Source organism: Myxocyprinus asiaticus, chromosome 14, assembly GCF_019703515.2.
Source record: "Myxocyprinus asiaticus isolate MX2 ecotype Aquarium Trade chromosome 14, UBuf_Myxa_2, whole genome shotgun sequence".
Classification (NCBI taxonomy): Eukaryota; Metazoa; Chordata; class Actinopteri; order Cypriniformes; family Catostomidae; genus Myxocyprinus; species Myxocyprinus asiaticus.
This window is the reverse complement of record NC_059357.1, coordinates 21,056,903-21,076,907: the sequence shown is the minus strand read 5'-3', so window position 1 is coordinate 21,076,907 and position 20,005 is coordinate 21,056,903. Positions and strand designations below refer to the sequence as shown.

At 43.4% G+C, this 20,005-nt stretch overlaps 2 protein-coding genes across 15 annotated transcripts in view; one reads left to right on the top strand and one right to left on the bottom strand.

Annotated features, from left to right (window-relative positions):
- mylk5 (myosin, light chain kinase 5) overlaps nucleotides 1-20,005 on the bottom strand; it is a 68,374-nt gene that overhangs the window by 12,128 nt on the left and 36,241 nt on the right. For 5 of the 13 annotated variants that reach the window (XM_051715965.1, XM_051715962.1, XM_051715966.1 and 2 more), the window contains 7 exons: nucleotides 13,494-13,647; nucleotides 12,891-13,043; nucleotides 11,799-12,017; nucleotides 11,383-11,418; nucleotides 6,348-6,475; nucleotides 5,730-5,883; nucleotides 5,318-5,629 (listed from right to left, as the gene is read on the bottom strand). In XM_051715965.1, the coding sequence (XP_051571925.1) occupies nucleotides 5,318-5,629; nucleotides 5,730-5,883; nucleotides 6,348-6,475; nucleotides 11,383-11,418; nucleotides 11,799-12,017; nucleotides 12,891-13,043; nucleotides 13,494-13,647 (1,156 nt within the window). Of the gene's footprint in view, nucleotides 1-5,317; nucleotides 5,630-5,729; nucleotides 5,884-6,347; nucleotides 6,476-11,382; nucleotides 11,419-11,798; nucleotides 12,018-12,890; nucleotides 13,044-13,493; nucleotides 13,648-14,811; nucleotides 14,899-20,005 lie in introns of those variants that run through there. The other 8 variants (XM_051715972.1, XM_051715970.1, XM_051715968.1 and 5 more) reach the window with 5 other exon arrangements.
- LOC127451348 (meiosis-specific coiled-coil domain-containing protein MEIOC-like) overlaps nucleotides 12,010-20,005 on the top strand; it is a 73,454-nt gene continuing 65,458 nt past the window's right edge. For both annotated transcript variants that reach the window (XM_051715988.1, XM_051715987.1), the window contains exon 1: nucleotides 12,010-12,676. In XM_051715988.1, the coding sequence (XP_051571948.1) occupies nucleotides 12,671-12,676 (6 nt within the window). In that variant the 5' untranslated portion in view covers nucleotides 12,010-12,670. The remainder of the gene's footprint in view (nucleotides 12,677-20,005) is intronic.

The following is a 20,005-nucleotide window of genomic DNA, read 5'->3' as shown; positions in this document are numbered from 1 at the left end:
GTTCCCTATCTGTCACTCACTCGACGTTGTGTCGATGTAGTGACACTAGGGGTCTCTATACAAAATGCCACAACTAGCTGAACTGTGTTACGTGGACTGGCGTTGCGAGACGGGCAGACCGCTGTGTGCCTCGTAGCCAGCGCACCAGGCCATCACGTAACCTCCCCCAATGCTCTTATGAGCGTCGAACGGACCTTCGGGAACAAGTCGACTTCCCAAAAAATAGGGACAGGCTAGCCCAGCCATGGCCTCTTTTCCTCTTTTTTCTCCCCAAAAAGAGTGGAATTTGTTAACCGACTGAGGGCCATAAATGTCTATGTCGGGGGGTAGTCACTCCCAAGGGGAAGACACTGTGGAGACCACACCCTGCCCAGAGAAGGGGGGGGGGTATTTTGAGTGGAAATACGTCACATGGTCTTACCAAGTCTTGTCGGAAGTACAGTATGTCATGTGGAGAAGTCCAATGGTAGGTCTTACTGAGAGGGGAGGAGTTTCTACAAACATGGTGACCAGGGGCAGAGGGGCCTCTGCCCAAGGAAGACACAGTTTACCGACAGGGAAACAATTTAGCTGAAGATATCATATGGGGTCACCTACGGGGTACCAGCACATGTGGACCACCTACCTCAGTACAGGGCCTAATTAGCACACTTACTGGGCCAGCAGCAAGTTTCTCCTTAAACTCGTCTGCCACAGGGCTAAGGAGGAAAGTCATCCAGGGATCACAGCTTGTGAACACGACTGGGAGTCAAAAGCGCACATCTTCACATCAAGGGAGGGGAAAGGCGCTATGCGCAAGCGGTACACCCGGCCAGCTGTCCCGAAACTTACCTGCTCTTACCTGACAATACACGGGACGAAACTGGCTCAACCCTGAGATTGTAGAACCTTGCAAAGGTGTTGGGTGTTGCCCAGCCCGCTGCTCTGCAGATGTCTGCCAAAGAGGTGCCACTGGCCAGGACCCTGGAGGCCGTCACACTCCTAGTAGAGTGGGCTTGTAATCCCACGGGGGGCGGCACGTCCTGAGCGTGATATGCCATCATGATGGTGTCAACGACCCAGTGGGCGATCCTCTGTTTGGAGACAGCGCTTCCTTTCTGCTGTCCACCAAAGCAAAGAGCTGCTCGGAGCTTCTAAACCTCTGCATGCGAACCAAATAGATGCGTAAAGCATGCACTGGACACAGCAACGCCAAAGCTGGGCCTGCCTCCTCCTGGGGCAGCGCTTGCAGGTTCACCACCTGATCCCTAAAAGGGGTCGTGGGAACCTTGGGCACATTGGGTCTCAGGATCACGTGAGAGTAACCCGGACTGAACTCCAGGCACGATTCGCTGACAGAGAACGCCTGCAGGTCCCCTACCCTTTTGATGGAAGTGAGCGCAGTCAGGAGGGCAGACTTCAAAGAGAGTGCCTTAAGCTCAGCTGACTCCAGGGGCTCAAAGGGAGCTCCCCGTAGACCCCGAAGGACTACAGAGAGGTCCCATGAGGGGATGAGGCATATCGCCCCTCCAGCCTCTCCTGCAGGAAGGAAAGCACAGATCCGACTGCGCATCTTTGGGGGTCTTCACATCGGGAAGAACACCACTTAGCGAACAGACGCCACTTCAAAGCATACAGGCAGCTCGTAAAGGGGGCCCTAGCCTGAGTGATCGTGTCTACCACCGTGGGTGGTAGGCCACTTAGGTCTTCCACGTCCCGTCCAAGGGCCAGATGTGGAGATTCCAGAGGTCTGGTTGCAGGTGCCAGATGGTGCCCCGTCCCTGAGAAAAAAGGTCCTTCCTCGTGAGGACCGTGAGGTCCGAGAACCACATCTGGGTGGGCCAGTAGGGTGCTACAAGGATGACCTGCTCCTCGTCCTCCCTGACCTCGCTAAGGGAAGTGGGTGTCCGCATCCTCAACTATCTCGACGACTGGCTAATCCTAGCTCACTCTCAGGATGTATTGTGTGCACATAGGGACCTGGTGCTCACACACCTCAGCCGACTGGGGCTTCGGGTCAACTGGGAAAAGAGCAAGCTCTCCCCAGTTCAGGGCATCCCTTTTCTCGGTTTGGAGTTGGACTCAGTCTCGATGACGGCGTGTCTCACGAACGAGCACACACAGTTGGTTCTGAACTGTCTGAAGGCATTCAGACAGAAGACAGTGGTTCCACTGAAACTTTTTCAGAGGCTCCTGGAGCATATGGCATTCTCAGTGGTGGCCACACCGCTCGGGTTGATGCATATGAGACTGCTTCAGCACTGGCTTCAGACTCCCTTCAGTCCCGAGATGGGCATGGCACTGTGGGACACATCGTGTGGTCGTCACGCCGATCTGTAACCGTCTCTTCAGCCCTTGGACCGACCTTGCATTTTTACGGGCAGGGGTTCCCCTAGAGCAGGTCTCCAGGCGCGTCGTGGTTACAACGGACACCTCCAAGACAGGCTGTGGCACCATATGCAATGGGTACACAGCTGCCGGATCCTGGACTGGCCCGCGGCTGTGTTGGCACATCAACTGCCTTGAGTTGTTGGCAGTACTGCTCACCCTGCGGAGGTTCAGGCCATTGATCCAGGGCAAGCACGTGTTGGTCCAGATGGACAACACAGCAATGGTAGGGTACCTCAACCATCAAGGTGGTCTACGCTCCCGTTGCATGTCACAACAACAACAACTGCATGTCCATCTCCTCCTCTGGAGTCAGCGGCTGCTGCGAGCCACTCACATCCTGGGCGACCTCAACACCACAGCGGATGTGCCGCCACGACAGGTTACGCTCAGGGGAGAGTGGAGACTCCACCCACAGGTGGTCCAACTGATTTGGAGTCGATTCGGTCGAGCACAGGTAGAACTGTTTGCTTCCCGGGCATCCTCCCACTGCCCGCTTTGGTACGCCCTGACCGAGGCACCCCTCTGTATAGACGTGCTGGCACACAGCTGGCCCCTGGGATTATGCAAATACACATTTCCCCCAGTGAGCCTACTTGCACAGACCCTGTGCAAGGCAAGGGCTGCCTCTGTGACCTTCGTGAATACGTGAGGGGACAAGGACAGGCCGACGGGGAGGACCTTGTACTGGTACGCCCGGCCCTCGAAAGCAAACCACAGGAAGGGTCTGTGTCTACCGCCGCGAACCAATCTTGATGCCGGACGCACGCTAAAATGCATTTTTACGTCAGCATCTTGAACGGGAGTCTGTGCAAGGCCCGATTCAGTACTCGCAGGTCCAAGATTGGCTGCAACCCACCGCCTTTCTTTGGTATGATGAAGTAGGGGCTGTAAAACCCTTTCTTCATCTTGGCCAGAGGGACAGGCCCTATCGCACCCTTCTGTAGAAGGGTAGCGATCTCTGCACGCAAGGTAGCGACGTTCTTGCCCTTCACCGAGGTGAAGCGGATGCCACTGAACCTGGCGGGCACCTGGCGAACTGAATCGCGTAGCCGAGTCGGACAGTCCGGGTCAGCCATCGTGACGGGTTGGAAAGCACGAGCCACACGTCCAAACTTCGGCCGAGGGGGACCAAGGAGACAGTCACGTCGGACGTACCGGCGGGTGGGGCCTCACGGCGGGGCGGAGCCTGAGGCGCCACGTCGAGGGGGCTCGAACCCCGTGGCCGTGCTGAGTCCAGGGACAACGAAGCACTTACCTGGCTCCTGATGCCCACCATAAGGTTGGTCGAGGAGGGGGGAGGAGGAATATCATCCTCGCAGTCTGTCGGAACCAACCCGGTGTGGGCATGTTTGTGCCACAGCTGGAGGCACAGGGGTGGGGGGGTCCGCCACTGGAGTGCCAAACCTGCCAAAATGGGACGGTGGATGGTGGTCATGACAATGGCTGTGCGCACCTGACATGTGACCCAGGGAACGAGGAAACCACTCTTTTGTTGAAGTTTTGGGTACCGCAGCCTCTTGGGCATGCAGTGACAAAAGATTCTCCTCCCAGCCCTCCACCGGTGGATGGGCCCAGGAACCAATCGTCAGGCTGCGAGGGTTCAGGGGGGGTGGAGTGTTCCACTCCAGCCTGACACACGCAGCTGCCCGGGCAAGCATGGCTGCCAGTTGCGCATCAGGCTGCGACTGGGCGACCGCACCCGAAGGTGGGAGCCCAGTGGAGTCCTCAGCATCAGATTGGACAGCCCGCTTCCGATGCTGCAATCGAGAGCTCATCCACTTCGCGAGTGCCGAAACGAGATCGCAAACTCGCCCTGAGACGAGCCGGCGGTCTCATCCCAGAGGGGAAAAGAGCGTACTGGGGAATGGGAGGTCCGTGGGGAGTTACCCAGCGGAGTGGCTCCCAAAGGAGTCCCCAAATCGCCCCCAGTGCTAACCGATGTGGCCTCAAACCCGTTGGTAGAAGGACAGGGAGGGAGCTGCTGGGGTGTTCTTTCCCTCTAACGAAGGAAAAACCGCGAACGCAACGTTGCCATGGTCACGCTCTCGCAGTGAGAACATGACCCGTCCACGAACGCTGTCTCTGCATGGGCAGCACCCAAGCACGTAAGACCGCAATCATGGCCATCGGAAGTGGAGAGGTAATGACTGCAACCAGGAAATACACACAAACGGACAGACATCTTTAAAAAGACACTCTCCGTTAATGCCACTCTTTTAGAAGGGAAAATATACTCTTTCAGCAGGAAGAATATACTCTTTTAGCTGCTGAAGTGCCCAGGGGCGTTCTCTGCACTTCACCAATGCAAGAGGGGGAGAAGCTGCTGTAATGCGCTGTAAATCCAACAGCTTTTCAAGGTGAATGGATCGGCAGAGTAATTCATCTCGCTGAACACAACCGATCGGCTCCGAAGAGAAAATCTGAATGAGTGGTTGCATACCAGCTCCTTTTATACCCGTATGTCCAGGGGAGTGGCATGCAAATTCCACTCGCCAATTCCCATTGGCCTTTTTTTAAAAAGCAGAGGTGTTTGGGGCTCCCATGAGTGACCCCTAGTGTCAATACATCGACACAACGTCGAGTGAGTGACAGATAGGGAACAAGCGTTTCAGACAGAGGGCCAGAGACAGGGTGCAAAATGATCATGTATTACTAAATTATGACTGTTTTAAAGCAAAAAAAAACAAAAAAACATTACTAACATTATCAGTGGACCTCAGCGAAGATAATACAATTATAAAAAAAGAGCGTTTCATGACCCCTTTAATTAGAAGGGGGTGTATGCATACTTTAGGCAATGTGGTGTACATTTAAACTGCTAAATTTGGCTAAATTGTCTCATCAAAGCTTCAAAAAACAGCTTTGTCACTCCTTTTCAGCAAAGTAGAAGCTTTTTCATTTTCATCATATTTGGCCTCACTCATTTCAAAGCATAGGTCCACCTCACCTGGGATGTCCATCCTGATTGGCTGGGACTCTTGACTCGGTTCGCTGGCCCCCACAGGGTTATAAGCTCTGACTCGGAAGCAGTACTCTTCTTGAGGCTGAAGCCCTGAGTTCACCCTGAGGGAGGTGCTCTTGCACTGGGCGGTAAGCTCTCTCCAGTGGTTAGTCTCACCAAGGCTTTGTGACCGAACCTCGACCACGTATCCTGTTACAGCACTTCCTCCATCATAACAAGGACCAGACCAGGACAACACCAGAGTGCGAGGAGAGAGAACACACGCCACAGGACAGGAGGCAGGCGGCTGGGGCCGGTCTGGATTAAACACACACAAACACACACAAACACACACACATCATGCAAATGCACAGAGAATAGCAGTTGTATGCTCAATGTGAGGGTTGTCGGAACGTACCAATGACACATAGGGTCACTGTGTGTTGGGCGGAACTTTTGCGATCTCGTACAAATATAGTATAACGTCCAGAGTCCTCAGGTAAAGCTTCAGAGATCACCAGGGAACTGCTCTGATCACAGCTGTCAATATGAAACCTGGAGCCTTCCACCACCTTCAGAAAGACAGACAGTGACATTACTGCTCATTGTTGTTCCAAACCCTTATGACTCTTCTGTGGAACACAAAAGGAGATGTTAGGTAGAATATTATCCTCAGTTACCTTTCACTTCATTGCATCTTTTTTTCCCAAAAATTGAAGGGTGACTGAGGCTAACATTCTGTCCTTTTGTGTTCCACAGAAGAAAGAAAGTCATACAGGTTTGGATGAACAATTGAGTAAATGAAGATAAAACTTAAATATTTCCATTAAATTAAGTGTCCATTTAACTAGCTTAACCAGCAAAGATTTCCTTAGTAAACCAGCTTCGCCAGCTAAGTTTTGATGGTGAACAGCATGGCTGTGTTTTGTCCACCAGCAACACAAGCACCGACCCATCACTATCCAGCATAAACCAGCAACCATTTCACTCTAGAAACGTACAGCAACAGAAGTTGTTTGTGTGAGTGCTTTTATACCTCCTCTTTGCTGCGGATCCAGCAAGACACTACTGGAGAGCTGCCTTGGAATGCACAGGTCAAATGGGCCGTCTCTCCAACACGAACCTCCACCCGATCTAATGGAGCTACAAACTGCAGAGGTGGAGCTGTAAAGATAGGGGGAAAAAATCACATATGAGACCTCTTCAATATCTCAGTCTAAATGGAGTCCAAAGGGAGAGTCTGATTGTTCTCATAACCTCCTCAGAAGTCTCAGATTGTTCTCTTCAGAAAATGAGTCAAGTAATCTTACATATGTCTTTGAAATTCTTACATTTTCAAATGAGATCTCAGATTTGGCAAGATACCAAAGTCTGCAATCAAAAGTAAGAGATTTCAATATGACCTCAAATATTTCTCATCAAATTCTTTAAAAACCAAATGATCTAGGCTATGCTATCCATCCTAATTTTAAAGCTCTGTACTCTTACTGTATATTAAAGAATTGCCTCATTTGTGTCTATTTTTATTTTTCCTTATGGAATTTTTGGAGAAACATCAGAGACACAGCTGATCCTTAAATGAAACAAAAATTAGATCTCCATCAAATCTTCTGAGCGGTCTGTAAAGGAGCAGCCTCTGAGCAATACAATTCGATTTACTGACTTATAATGTGTTCTGACAGTTAAAAGACATATTAAATGGATCATTTATCCTATGCACAATGATTTTCAAATATTTGTAGTGTTTTCAGATTTTACCCACATGACCATTATATTGTCCAGGAAAAACTGGGAGTGTAAGTATCTGTACTCAGATGGAAGGTGTACATGTTTCTGCATGCATGCTTGCTTCAAAAAGAGAAAACAACTGACTCTGGTTCCCAGAAAAATGCCTAGATAAATAATAATTTTTACACAAAGATATTCTAAGTTTGATGACTCAAAAAGAAAATAAGAAGTTAATAGTTGGTACATTTACTTTAGCTGTAATACGGTGTGAATGTACAAAACAAACACAACCCTATCATACAGCTTGAGCTGTTGGCAATTAAACAGATACTTGAGAAAGTGGACTGAAACTGCCATTATTCAAATCAGCACATTTATATTAATTTGACTGAGCCTGATAAAAACCTGCTTATGCTCATGATGGCCTCATGTTCTTTGGAAAGACCAATCATAATACAGACCAAACATAGAGAATGATTACAGATAGCAGTGTGTTTTACATGAAAGATCAAAGACCACAAACAAACACCCATCATTCAGATGGTGCATTAGTGCCCAGCCCACAGCTACAAACAGAAGTATCAAAGAAAATGCTGGAAAAACCTGCCTCTCAGTCTGGACTGAAAGCACATGTTGCAGTGACAAACAATGGCCCCCAAAAAGAAAAAAGACACTTAAAGGAATATTCTGGGTACAATACAAGTTAAGCTCAATTGACAGCACTTATGGCATAATGCTGATTACCACAAAAATGTATTTCAACTTGTTCATCCTATTCTTAGCAAAAATCTGGATTCCAGTGAGGCACTTAGAATGGAAGTGAGTGGGGGCCAATCAGTAAATGTTAAAATACTCACTGTTTCAAAAGTATAGCCACACGATGTAAACTATATACGTTTTAACATGATTTTAGTATGATCAATTCACTTATTGACTATTTCTGTAAAGTTATATCCAATTTTACAACTTTGTTGCCATGATGACTGAATGCTGTAAACCCCAAATCGACTGAAAAAATTATAATTTAAACAACTTTAAAGCTGAAATAATACATAAGTTTTAACAGAAGAATTTATGTAAGTGCTTTTATAAAATTATAAGCTTCACATTTCTGCCTTTGAACCCTCCAAAAACTGGCCCCATTTACTTCCATTGTAAGTTTCTCATTGTAATCTCGATTTTTGCTCTTTTTTTTTTAAGAAAAGGAGGGACAGGGGGGCCTGGGTAGCTCAGCGAGTACTGATGCTGACTACCACCCCTGGAGTCACGAGTTCGAATCCAGGGTGTGCTGAGTGACTCCAGCCAGGTCTCCTAAGCAACCAAATTGGCCCGGTTGCTAGGGAGGGTAGAGTCACATGGGGTAACCTCATCGTGGTCGCTATAATATGTGGTTCTCGCTCTCGGTGGGGCGCGTGGTGAGTTGTGCATGGATGCCACGGAGAATAATGTGGGCCTCCACACACGCTATGTCTCCGCAGTAATGCGCTCAACAAGCCACGTGATAAGATGCGCGGATTGATGGTCTCAGACTCGGAGGCAACTGAGATTCATACTCCTCCACACGGATTGAGGTGAATCACTATGCCTCCATGAGGACTTAGAGCGCATTGGGAATTGGGCATTCCAAATTGGGGAGAAAAGGGGAGAAAATCAATAAAGAAAAAAAGAAAAGAAAAGGAGGGACGAGTCAAAATTATTTTCAGTAGTAATCAACATAATTCCACAAATGCTGTCGATTGAGCTTAAATTGATTTGAACCTTGAATATGCCTTTAAGTCACATTTCAAAATATATTAATTTTATTGCATAGAAAATATAAAAAAACCAGTGGCATCTGCAAACAAATGATGCTAAAGCATTTCTCAAAACTAACTTTTTCCATTTTTGTTTAACCAACTGGTCACAAGGTTAGCTTATTTTTTGGTGGATATATGAAGTCAATTCCCCTCAAGTTCACACAAGTGTCCTAACAGAGTAGTAGACAAATTCCAACAATTTTTTTGACAATCTTTGTCTTAATTGTGAACAACATATCAATAGTTTTATACTTTAAAACCTAACAAACTTATTTTTGTGAAATGTTTTCCTTGAAAAGTGTGCTTGTGCTATCTTTCATTAAAATAAATGGCTCTTGGTTTGATATTTTGTTATGCAATAACATTAATACATTTTAAAGTGTGACTGAAGTGTCCAAAAAATCTGACACTCCTATGAAAAAAAAGGAACTCAAATTCCTATTTTCATGGCTCAGTTTGTTCAGTATTTAGATGTACAGGTGCATCTCAATAAATTAGAATGTCTCTCTAAAAATGAATGAAACTCGTGTATTAAATAAATTCAATGCACACAGACTGAAGTAGTTTAAGTCTTTGGTTCTTTTAATTGTGATGATTTTGGCTCACATTTAACAAAAACCCACCAATTCACTATCTCAAAAAATTAGAATATGGTGACATGCCAGCTAATATCAGCTAATCACCTCAAAACACCTGCAAAGGTTTCCTGAGCCTTCAAAATGGTCTCTCAGTTTGGTTCACTAGGCTACACAATCATGGGGAAGACTGCTGATCTGACAGTTGTCCAGAAGGCAATCATTGACACCCTTCACAAGGAGGGTAAGCCACAAACATTCATTGCCAAAGAAGCTGGCTGTTCACAGAGTGCTGTATCCAAGCATGTTAACAGAAAGTTGAGTGGAAGGAAAAAGTGTGGAAGAAAAAGATGCACAACCAACCGAGAGAACCGCAGCCTTATGATTGTCAAGCAAAATCGATTCAAGAATTTGGGTGAACTTCACAAGGAATGGACTGAGGCTGGGGTCAAGGCATCAAGAGCCACCACACACAGACATGTCAAGGAATTTGGCTACAGTTGTCGTATTCCTCTTGTTAAGCCACTCCTGAACCACAGACAACATCAGAGGCGTCTTACCTGGGCTAAGGAGAAGAAGAACTGGACTGTTGCCCAGTGTTCCAAAGTCCTTTTTTCAGATGAGAGCAAGTTTTGTATTTCATTTGGAAACCAAGGTCCTAGAGTCTGGAGGAAGGGTGGAGAAGCTCATGGCCCAAGTTGCTTGAAGTCCAGTGTTAAGTTTCCACAGTCTGTGATGATTTGGGGTGCAATGTCATCTGCTGGTGTTAGTCTATTGTGTTTTTTGAAAACCAAAGTCATTGCACCCATTTACCAAGATATTTTGGAGCACTTCATGCTTCCTTCTGCTGACCAGCTTTTTAAAGATGCTGATTTCATTTTCCAGCAGGATTTGGCACCTGCCCACACTGCCAAAAGCACCAAAAGTTGGTTAAATGACCATGGTGTTGGTGTGCTTGACTGACCAGCAAACTCACCAGACCTGAACCCCATAGAGAATCTATGGGGTATTGTCAAGAGGAAAATGAGAAACAAGAGACCAAAAAATGCAGATGAGCTGAAGGCCACTGTCAAAGAAACCTGGGCTTCCATACCACCTCAGCAGTGCCACAAACTGATCACTTCCATGCCACGCCGAATTGAGGCAGTAATTAAAGCAAAAGGAGCCCCTACCAAGTATTGAGTACATATACAGTAAATGAACATACTTTCCAGAAGGCCAACAATTCACTAAAAATGTTTTTTTTTATTGGTCTTATGATGTATTCTAATTTTTTGAGATAGTGAATTGGTGGGTTTTTGTTAAATGTGAGCCAAAATCATCACAATTAAAAGAACCAAAGACTTAAACTTCTTCAGTCTGTGTGCATTGAATTTATTTAATACATGAGTTTCACAATTTGAGTTGAATTACTGAAATAAATGAACTTTTCCACGACATTCTAATTTATTGAGATGCACCTGTATTACTTTGACTGTGATTGGTTCCAGTATCTGAAAGGTGTAAAGACAAATATTAGAAGCTATGTTACAAACAGACAGATTTCTTGTATTTACAACACTAACAGCCCCCGAAGGAGCTAGACAATCTGTAAGTAAACATCAGTGGAGTGAAACACAGACCACCTGTCAAAGCCAAATGACTTTGAAGCAGGTCACAGTGGTTACACTTTAACTTGCAATTTTAGACAAAAGGCATGCACTTAAAAGAAATGGTGTAATTACAATATTAAGGAAAGAAGGGGTGGAATGCTAAAGTTCTGATGTCCCTTAAAAAGAAGGAAAGAAAGTAAGTTTCCCTGCCCAAGACTGACCAGTTGGAAATCATCTATCATATTCCAAAACACAGCTTCCAGTCTGAGCAGTATTTTCTAACAGGGTTTCTGGAGAGAATCTAAATGCAGTATTTTTAGTCAAGGAGCAAAAAGTTTAAAAGAACTGAAAGTGGGAGAGAGTCATAATGACTGTATTACCTGTACCTGAGCTGCTCCTCCTTTTGACAAGCACTTCTGTAACAAGAGAAGTGCATAAATATGTGAAGAATCAGGTTTATGTGTGTGGGTGCATTTGTGTTAAAGAGCATGCAACAGATAACATAAGCTTTGCTTATAATACAGGGGTGGAGTCAAGTGTACAGGTACGTGTGTGTGTCTAAGAAAAACAGGCAATAGATAAATGAGAGAAGGTACTTGATGTATATGACATAACTATTAGCATGCTAAGCAGTCAGGAAATAAAAAAATGCTTGGGCTAATTCTTTCCCTGCCAAAAAATAGAACTAGAAACAATAGAAGCTTCGGAAGAACAATGATCCTGGATTAAATGTCTCATGTATTAAGTTATATTTCCTTCTATTGTGTATGAGGGCGGGTCATTGTTTGTGACATACCTTTCTTTTGTGTTGGGGAGCTTGTTACAGGACTTCCTGTCTGGGATGTCAGAGGTGACCGTGAGCCTCTGAAAACACTGATGTCGTCTGAAATGTTCTGAGGTGAGTTTAAGACCCTGTTTACCATGTTAGGAGTGTGTGGATGAGCAGAATTAAGAGGATGAGAGTTGTGAGGTGAGTGTGCAGTATTGGTATGGACCCCAGTAATCGTTTCATAGTCTTCAAAGTCCAATTTGACAGAGGGAGATTATATTGTGTTTACATGTTAGAATGAGGGAGCAAAGGGTATGTAAATAGAGACAAACAAGAACAATGTTAGACAGGGAAATTAACATTGATAGTCCTAGCAACACAAACATGCACACACAAATGTTTCCTTAGCTATCTAAATGTGGACATATCGTAGACTTATACTGTTTTTAATACTAAGCTAAATATAGTTATTATTACTATTAAGGGTTACCTTTATTTACCCCCTTTATTTATGAATTGATTTTCCAATTAAGGACATACTTGAATGTCCCCAATGGGAGGTTTAGTCCCCAGACTATAGTTAAGTACATGCAACACCCACAGCTGCATGCTAAACAAAGTTGGGTTGTGTTAAGTAAACAGAGACACATCCACACCTCTACCTTTTAGAGTCATGTTCATGAGTTTAGGGATAGCCCAACTGGATAGCTTCAGAAGACATGGATTAAACCACTGGAGTCATATGGATTATTTTTATGATGACTTTATCTCCTTTTTGGAGTTTCAAATGCCTGATCACCATTCTCTTGCGTTGTATAGACCTACAGAGCTGAAATATTCTTCTAAAAATCTTCGTTTGTGTTCTGCAGAAGAAGAAACTCATACACATCTGAGATGGGATGAGGGTGAGTAAATAATGAGAGAATTTTCATTTTTGGGTGAACTAACCCTTTAACTGCCCCCCATTGCAATCTAACCCAACCTATCAACAAAACTGTATCGTATTTATCACTCTTGTCAAACTACTGTACATGCAGACTAAGCTTGGACCTTTTTTTGCTTACATGTAGTTATGATGCTGAATGTGTGTGTGTTTGTCTATAAGAGTTATTGCATTACCTCTCACACACACCGCTGCACTGCTGGATGTTTTTCCTGCAGTGTTTTCAGCTACACAGGTGTAAGCTCCAGCATCCTCTGGGAGACACTCGCTAACTACCAGCATTACTTCTCCTCCCACTAATGAGGATTTTCCAAATCGCACTTCCTCACCTGAGCCAGGGGTGTGGAAAAGATGAGATAAAAGGACACAAAAGGGAGGGAAAAGGTGACGTTATAAAATTGAGAGAGGTATTTAAGGATGGAACATCATTCATGTACAAAGTGATCATACAAAGGATTGCATTGCTGGTCACCAGTTTATGTTTTGGATGGTAGTATGTAGTATAGCATCGCCGCCAGGCAAATTAACCAGCAAGCCTATCTTGGTCAACCAGCTTCATCAGAAAGTTCAAGCATTTTCTTTTGCTGGTAAACAACATGGCCATGCTGGTCCACCAGCGACCAGCACCTAACCAGTATATATAAACCAGCTTGGACCAGCATGGAAATGTGTACTGGTCTTGTAAGCAGGGAAAATCTGATACAGCAACACAAGTAGAACACTTGAAATAATTTTTATTAGAATTTAATTTACTGAAAGACCATCTGCCCCTGACTCACCATTATGAAACCAGGAAACACTGATTGGCTGGCTTCCTGTGATAACCCCCTGCAATATGATGTCATTTCCTTCATCCACCATACAGTCCTGGAGGGACTCAGTGAAAAGGGGTGGATCCAGGCCCCTTATATGGCTGTGTTTATTACTCACTAGCTTGACAGAGGAAAGATGCCAGTGTTATGCACTGTGCTGAAAGCAGCAGAAAATGTATATGAGAATGAGAAGAGTATGACTGAATTAAGAAAGAGAAAAGCAGACAGGTTGAATATGCATTAGTTTTGTTAATTATATATAACACAAGTCAATACACTAGCACCTCTGTGCTCAGTTTCAACTGCCTAGCTTGTCTGCATGCCCTATGCATCACACCAATATCCACCTTATTTAATTCTGGGTTATAAGGTTAAAAACTAGGGTTGAGATAATCCAAATGAAAGGGCGAGAAAGCAATGCAGATGGGATAAGGCTCATGTATTACGTTTAATTACATTTGGATTACATGTACATACTTGGCATACACTTTCTTACAAAAGTGATTTACATTACACTGAGAAAAAAAGTGAAAGCAGCCATAATGAAAATACTAAACCAGCACACTTGAAATCAACTTAATACATTTATGTTTGAGATGAGAACATAATTATATTGCGGAAAGTCCAAGTGATATTCAACACTTTCATCAAAAAGTGAAATAATCACATTGCTACGAAATGTTCAAATGGATTAAGACTTCTAAAAGATGGTGTTCACTCAACGTGATTTTTAGAGCTTGCTAAATTAGTTATTTAAAATGAGCTAATGTAACAAAATTATTTATCATTGGTCTCAAATTAATTTTATTTTGTAAAATCCATCTATGTTAACTTAATCCAATTGTGGGCAGGGCCGGTCAACCCATTAGGTGACATAGGCAACCGCCTAGTGCGCCATCGCTTCAGGGGCGCCGATTTACCCAGCCAATTTCAGCATGTGTCCAATCTGTGTCTAACCAAATGCGCCCTGTGCATTCCGATAATGTGTTGTGGCACCCTCCGTGGAACATATAGACATATACTGAATGCCTTACCACCATACTACTCTTACTGTTTCTGTTATATCTATGTTTAACAAAAACAGTGATAGTATTGCATGGCTCATGAATCAGAGTGAAGCCTGATGCGTGAAATAGTCACTCTTTTGAGTCGGTTCTTCTCATTGAATTTGTCTAACTTGTGGGCTGAATCGTATGAAGTGTTTCGTCATGCAGAAAAACAGTAACATGATGCTTTAGAAGACAGAGAACAAAAACAATGCTGAATGAAATGGATCATTACTTACAATTCATTGAAACGAAAGCTGCAACTGCATTCAGTCATTTGCCAGTGATGAAGAAGTTCATGTGTGAGTGCGTGTGCAGCTTTTGAGCGATTGTCTACTGCAGGTAAAGATATTTTCTTTAAAATACTAACATTACATGAAAGCACTTAAAAGTACCAAAAATTACCAAGCCAATACCATGTTTATTGGACATGTTCCTTGGAGTAGCCTACCATATAAATACCATGATATATTATAAAAACACCAAGGTTTTACCATATTGTAGCATCACTGTACCATGATACTGCCGCAGTGGATTGGATTGGGAGAGTACATTATAAAATCAAATGTTATTTTAATGTATTTCTAAGCAAAATGAAACAAGTAGGAGACTTGTTAGCAGAGGTGGGTAGTAACACGCTACATTTTCTCTTTTACATTTACTTGAGTAACTTTTTGGGAAAAAATTGACTTTTAGAGTAGGTTTAAAAGTGGGTACTTTTTACACTCAACTCAAGTATATTTCTTATGAAAAAAAATTTAGTTACAATGGGTGGCATTCCTGTCATTACATTACTGGGTTTCATTTTAATTAATGCATAATTTATTGAGAGATTATTGAATGGGACTTTTGTGACAGTGGAAGTTCACACAGCTGCGTGCGCTGTCACAGACTGTCACTCAAACTGAGTCCATCACTGCTGCAGCATCAAGCTCTTCAAAGTGAAACAGTTTCTTCACTCCACAGAGTGAAAAAAAAAGAGTAGTTTTGTCATGCAATGCCTTCATTTAACACCAAGACAAGCGGATATTTCAAGATTAAAATTGAAGCGCCAACTTATGGCAGCACTCTGAGGTAAGTTCTGGCTCTAATGATAACAAGGGCTTTTCTGTAACATGGTGATGGTCATTTTCAGGGTGATTCTGTAAATATGGGCCCTTGAGACATCAGTTTTTAAGTGTACATTTTTAAATCAGTGCAGCAATATATCATTGCGCTTTGTCCCGCGTCCCACATGTCATAAGCAGTATTTACCCAACGCCCTCATGGGGATACTGGAAACTATCGCAACTACTTCGGGCTGACTAACTGTATAAATCCATGTAAACATCCAAGCGATCGTATGGTGAAGAGAGTGGCTGTGTCCGAAATTGTTCACTCATTCACTATTTCCTATATAGTGAATGGCAGTGAGTGCACAATATCTCAGCAGTGAGTGAACGAAATGAGTGAGTGAATTCAGATGCTGACGTATACACCGAGCGTCGGAGCTCTGGGGCTGTCGCAGATACAACGTCACATATGAAATCTTAAAATACTTGGGCCTTACTTGTTATTCATATTAAATAATATATTGATACAATAAATCTTCATTCTGTTTGTCATTTTTAATATATATGTTTATATAAAGAGTAAACACATTTTATCAAATATACATTGTTGTATTTATTTGTTATACTTTAGTATCTTTAAACACCAATTCTGGGTGCATAGTGCCCTCATCCGACCAAATTATCATAACCTACATGTTATAACCGAATATTTAAATCATCAACAGAATTATCATTTCCACTGTGTGCAGTCTACTGAGTTAAAATAACATCACCTCAGTGAATTATTTAGTAAATAAAGAATTATTCAGCTTTTATTCAGTTATTAGCAAAATTACTCAAAATTCTCTATAAACATAATTAATGTACATTTAAAAATGTATCTATATGTTTTGCCTATCTATATGTTATTATGTTATTTTAATCAAGTAATGATTTGTCAAAAAGTAATTTAATACATTCAGCATGAAATTAAACATTGCAGGAGTGAAGGAAGCAGTAAACTCCCAGCTCATACGTCTTCCCCACGGTGGATTATGGGCAATTAACCGTCGTCGAGTGTATAGCAAATGTACACTCAAAATTATAGTGCATTGTGGATAAGAATGAGTGAACAAAAGTAGGGATTGAGTGGCTCACTCAGAATTCAGACACTCCTACAAAATGGCATACATCCAAAAAAGTGCACTATATAGTGGATACAAAAGCCCTTAAAGGGATAGTTCACCCAAAAATGCAAATTCTCTCATCATTTACTCACCCTCGTGCCATCCCAGATGTGTATGTCTTTCTTTCATCTGCTGAACTCAAATTAAGATTTTTAGAAGAATTCCTCAGCTCTTTTGGTCCATACAATGCAAGTGAATGGGTGCCAACATTTTAAAGCTAAAAACAAATCACATAAGGCAGCATAAAAGTAATCCATAAGACTCCAGTGGTTAAATCAATATCATCAGAAGCGATGTGATAGGTGTGGATGAGAAACAGATCACTTTCACATTCTTCTTCTTGTGTTTTTAGTGATTCCCATTCTTCTCTCCATATTGCCCTCTACTGGGCAGGGAGAAGAATTTCTAGCAAAAAATTACAAATATTGATCTTTTTCTCACCCACACCTATCATATCACTTCTGAAGATATGGATTTAACTACTGGAGACTTATGGATTACTTTTATGATTCCTTTATGTGCTTTTACATCAACATTTTGGCACCCATTAATTTGCAGTGTACTGACTTACAGAGGTGAAATATTCTTCTAAAAATCATAATTTGTGTTCTGCAGAAGAAAGGAAGTCATACATATCTGGAATGGCATGAGGGTGAGTGAATGATGAGGTAGTTTTCACTTTTGGGTGAACTATCCCTTTAAAGTGATAGCTCAGCCATAATTTAATATTCTGTTATCATTTCCCAACCTTCATGTTGTTCCAAACCCGTGTTACCTTCTGTATTCTGTGGAACACAAAAGATCTTACACAGAATGTTAGAGACTGACAGTCTTGGTCACCATTCACTTTCAAAATATGGAGAAAAAAACACATTCACTGAAAGTAAATGGTGACTCAGGCTAACATTTTGTCTAAAATCTCCTTATTGTATTGGGTTTGGAACAACATGATGGTGAATGATGACAGAATTTCCATTGATAATAATAATAATAATTCTGTAATACACGTTCAGTGTGTATATGTAATGGAATATAGCGAGTTAACATCCGTTATTTCATTTATGAAAGTAACAAGTTACTCACTACTTGAGTACTCTTTTAATTGGATACTTTCTTACTCTTACTCAAGTAATTATTTATGTTAGTACTTTTACTTCTACTTGAGTCATTTTTTTTTTAAGTAATTGTACTTTTACTTGAGTACAGTTTTTGGCTACTCTACCAACCTCTGCTTGTTAGTGTTCTGTTAAGTTGGGATTTAGAGGAGCTTCTGTCATGTTTGGAGATTACCCTTGTGGAGAAGAGTGGCGCTAATGGTCAGGTCATGGTTGCATACGTTACTATTGAAAAATAAGTGTGTATTCTTTTTCTCATGAAGCAAATATTGAGGTATCATCAGTATAACAACTGATTGGGGATCTGTAAACTCTCAGCAGCACAATAATTGTTATGCAGTACAAAAATATAAATATAATATGCAAATATGTTAGTTGTTAGTTAGCAACAAGCTGCAAGGTTAAATAGAGTTATTTGAACAGATCAAATGTCTTGGTTATGTGAAACGCCTTGAGTGTCACGCGGTCTGAAGCCCATATACAATCACGCCAATTTATTGGCTGATGGCACTTAAGCAACACCCCTAGGTAGCTACGTCACGGGCTCCATAAAGGTGCTCGCTTTGTGCCATCAAGTAATATTTTCTGCATGAAGACATGAGCCTATGCATCTGCTAGAGAGTGTGGCCAACTTACCACTCAGGTAACCAGGGTTACACTTCACATAACCGAGATGTTCCCTATTGTAGGAACTTGAGCTGCGTTGTCGCATTGGGAATGATATACATTCACGGCATGCAAACAGTAGCTGCCAACTGTCTACGCCCACGTGTCAAGCATATAGCAGCACACAAGCGAGCTAAAGCGTCTGTATATAAGAGAGGGAATTATGAGTTTATTCCTTTTCCAACAGAGAGAACCTGGGAAGTAGGAGTCAAACCCTCATCCAGATTATAAAATGTAACAAATGTATGTGGAGAGGACCATCCTGCATATCCAGCACATAAAACGAGAGACAAGAGAATGTCTACAGACAGAGACTCCATTTATAAGCGCATGCTCAACCACTATAGCGGCAACATAGACTTTAAGAATTGCCGAGGGCAACCCCGGCCCCAAAGCGCTCTTGCAAAAAATCCAGCACTGCACCGACAGAGAAGTGAACTTGATCTTCACCTCGTGCTGTACACCAAGAAGCAAAAATACTCCACTTGAATGTATGAAGCTTCTTAGTTGATGGAGCTCTAGCATTCAGAATTGTGTCAACCACAGCAGGGGATAACCCATCATTCAAAAGAGCGCCCCATTGAGAGGCCATACCCATACCTTCCACAAGTCTGGCCGGGTGTGCCAAATGCTGCCCCAAGCCTGAGGCAACATGTCTGTTCTGACTGGAATCTCCCAAGACACTTTCTCCAGGAGAGAGACCAGAGTCAAAAACCATACTTGAGATGGCCAAAACGGCGCTACTAACAGGAGCTGAACCCGATCCTCCCGAACTCTCTGCAGAACTGCGTGCAGCAGACTGATCGGTGGAAATGTGTAAAGACGCATTGTCAGCCACTGATGCGCCAACGGATCAATGCCCAGCAGCCTGGGGGAGAGAGGGAAAAACAAAGGGGACAGTTTGACGTTCCGCTCGAAGTGAACAGATCCACTTTCACTCTGCCGAACCTTCTCCAGATTTGTTCCATAATCTGAGGATGTAATGTCCACTCTCCGGGCATCAAGCCCTGTCTGGACAGGAGATCCGCCACAAATTCAACTGGCCCGGAGCACGCATGGCTCGTAGAGACCGCACATTGTCGAGTGCCCACAGAAGAATGCGCCATGCCAGCCTCAGCATGGCATGAGAACGCACTTCTCCCTGGAGATTGATATAGGACACCGCCGTCCTGTTGTCTGACCGGATAAGGACATGGCTGCCCTGAATCTCCAGGAGGAATGTTTTTTATGCCAGCAGCACTGTGAACATCTCCAGACAGTTTATTTGCCAATATTGCCACTGACCTATCCAGAACCCGTAGGCTGGATGACCTCGGAAACAGTGCCCCAACCTGTGGAGGAGGCGTCTGTTGTTATAAATTTGCAGTGACCCACCTGTCCCAATGGAACGCCATCAGAAGGCAGGTCAATTTCCATGGTAACAGAGTTCGGTAG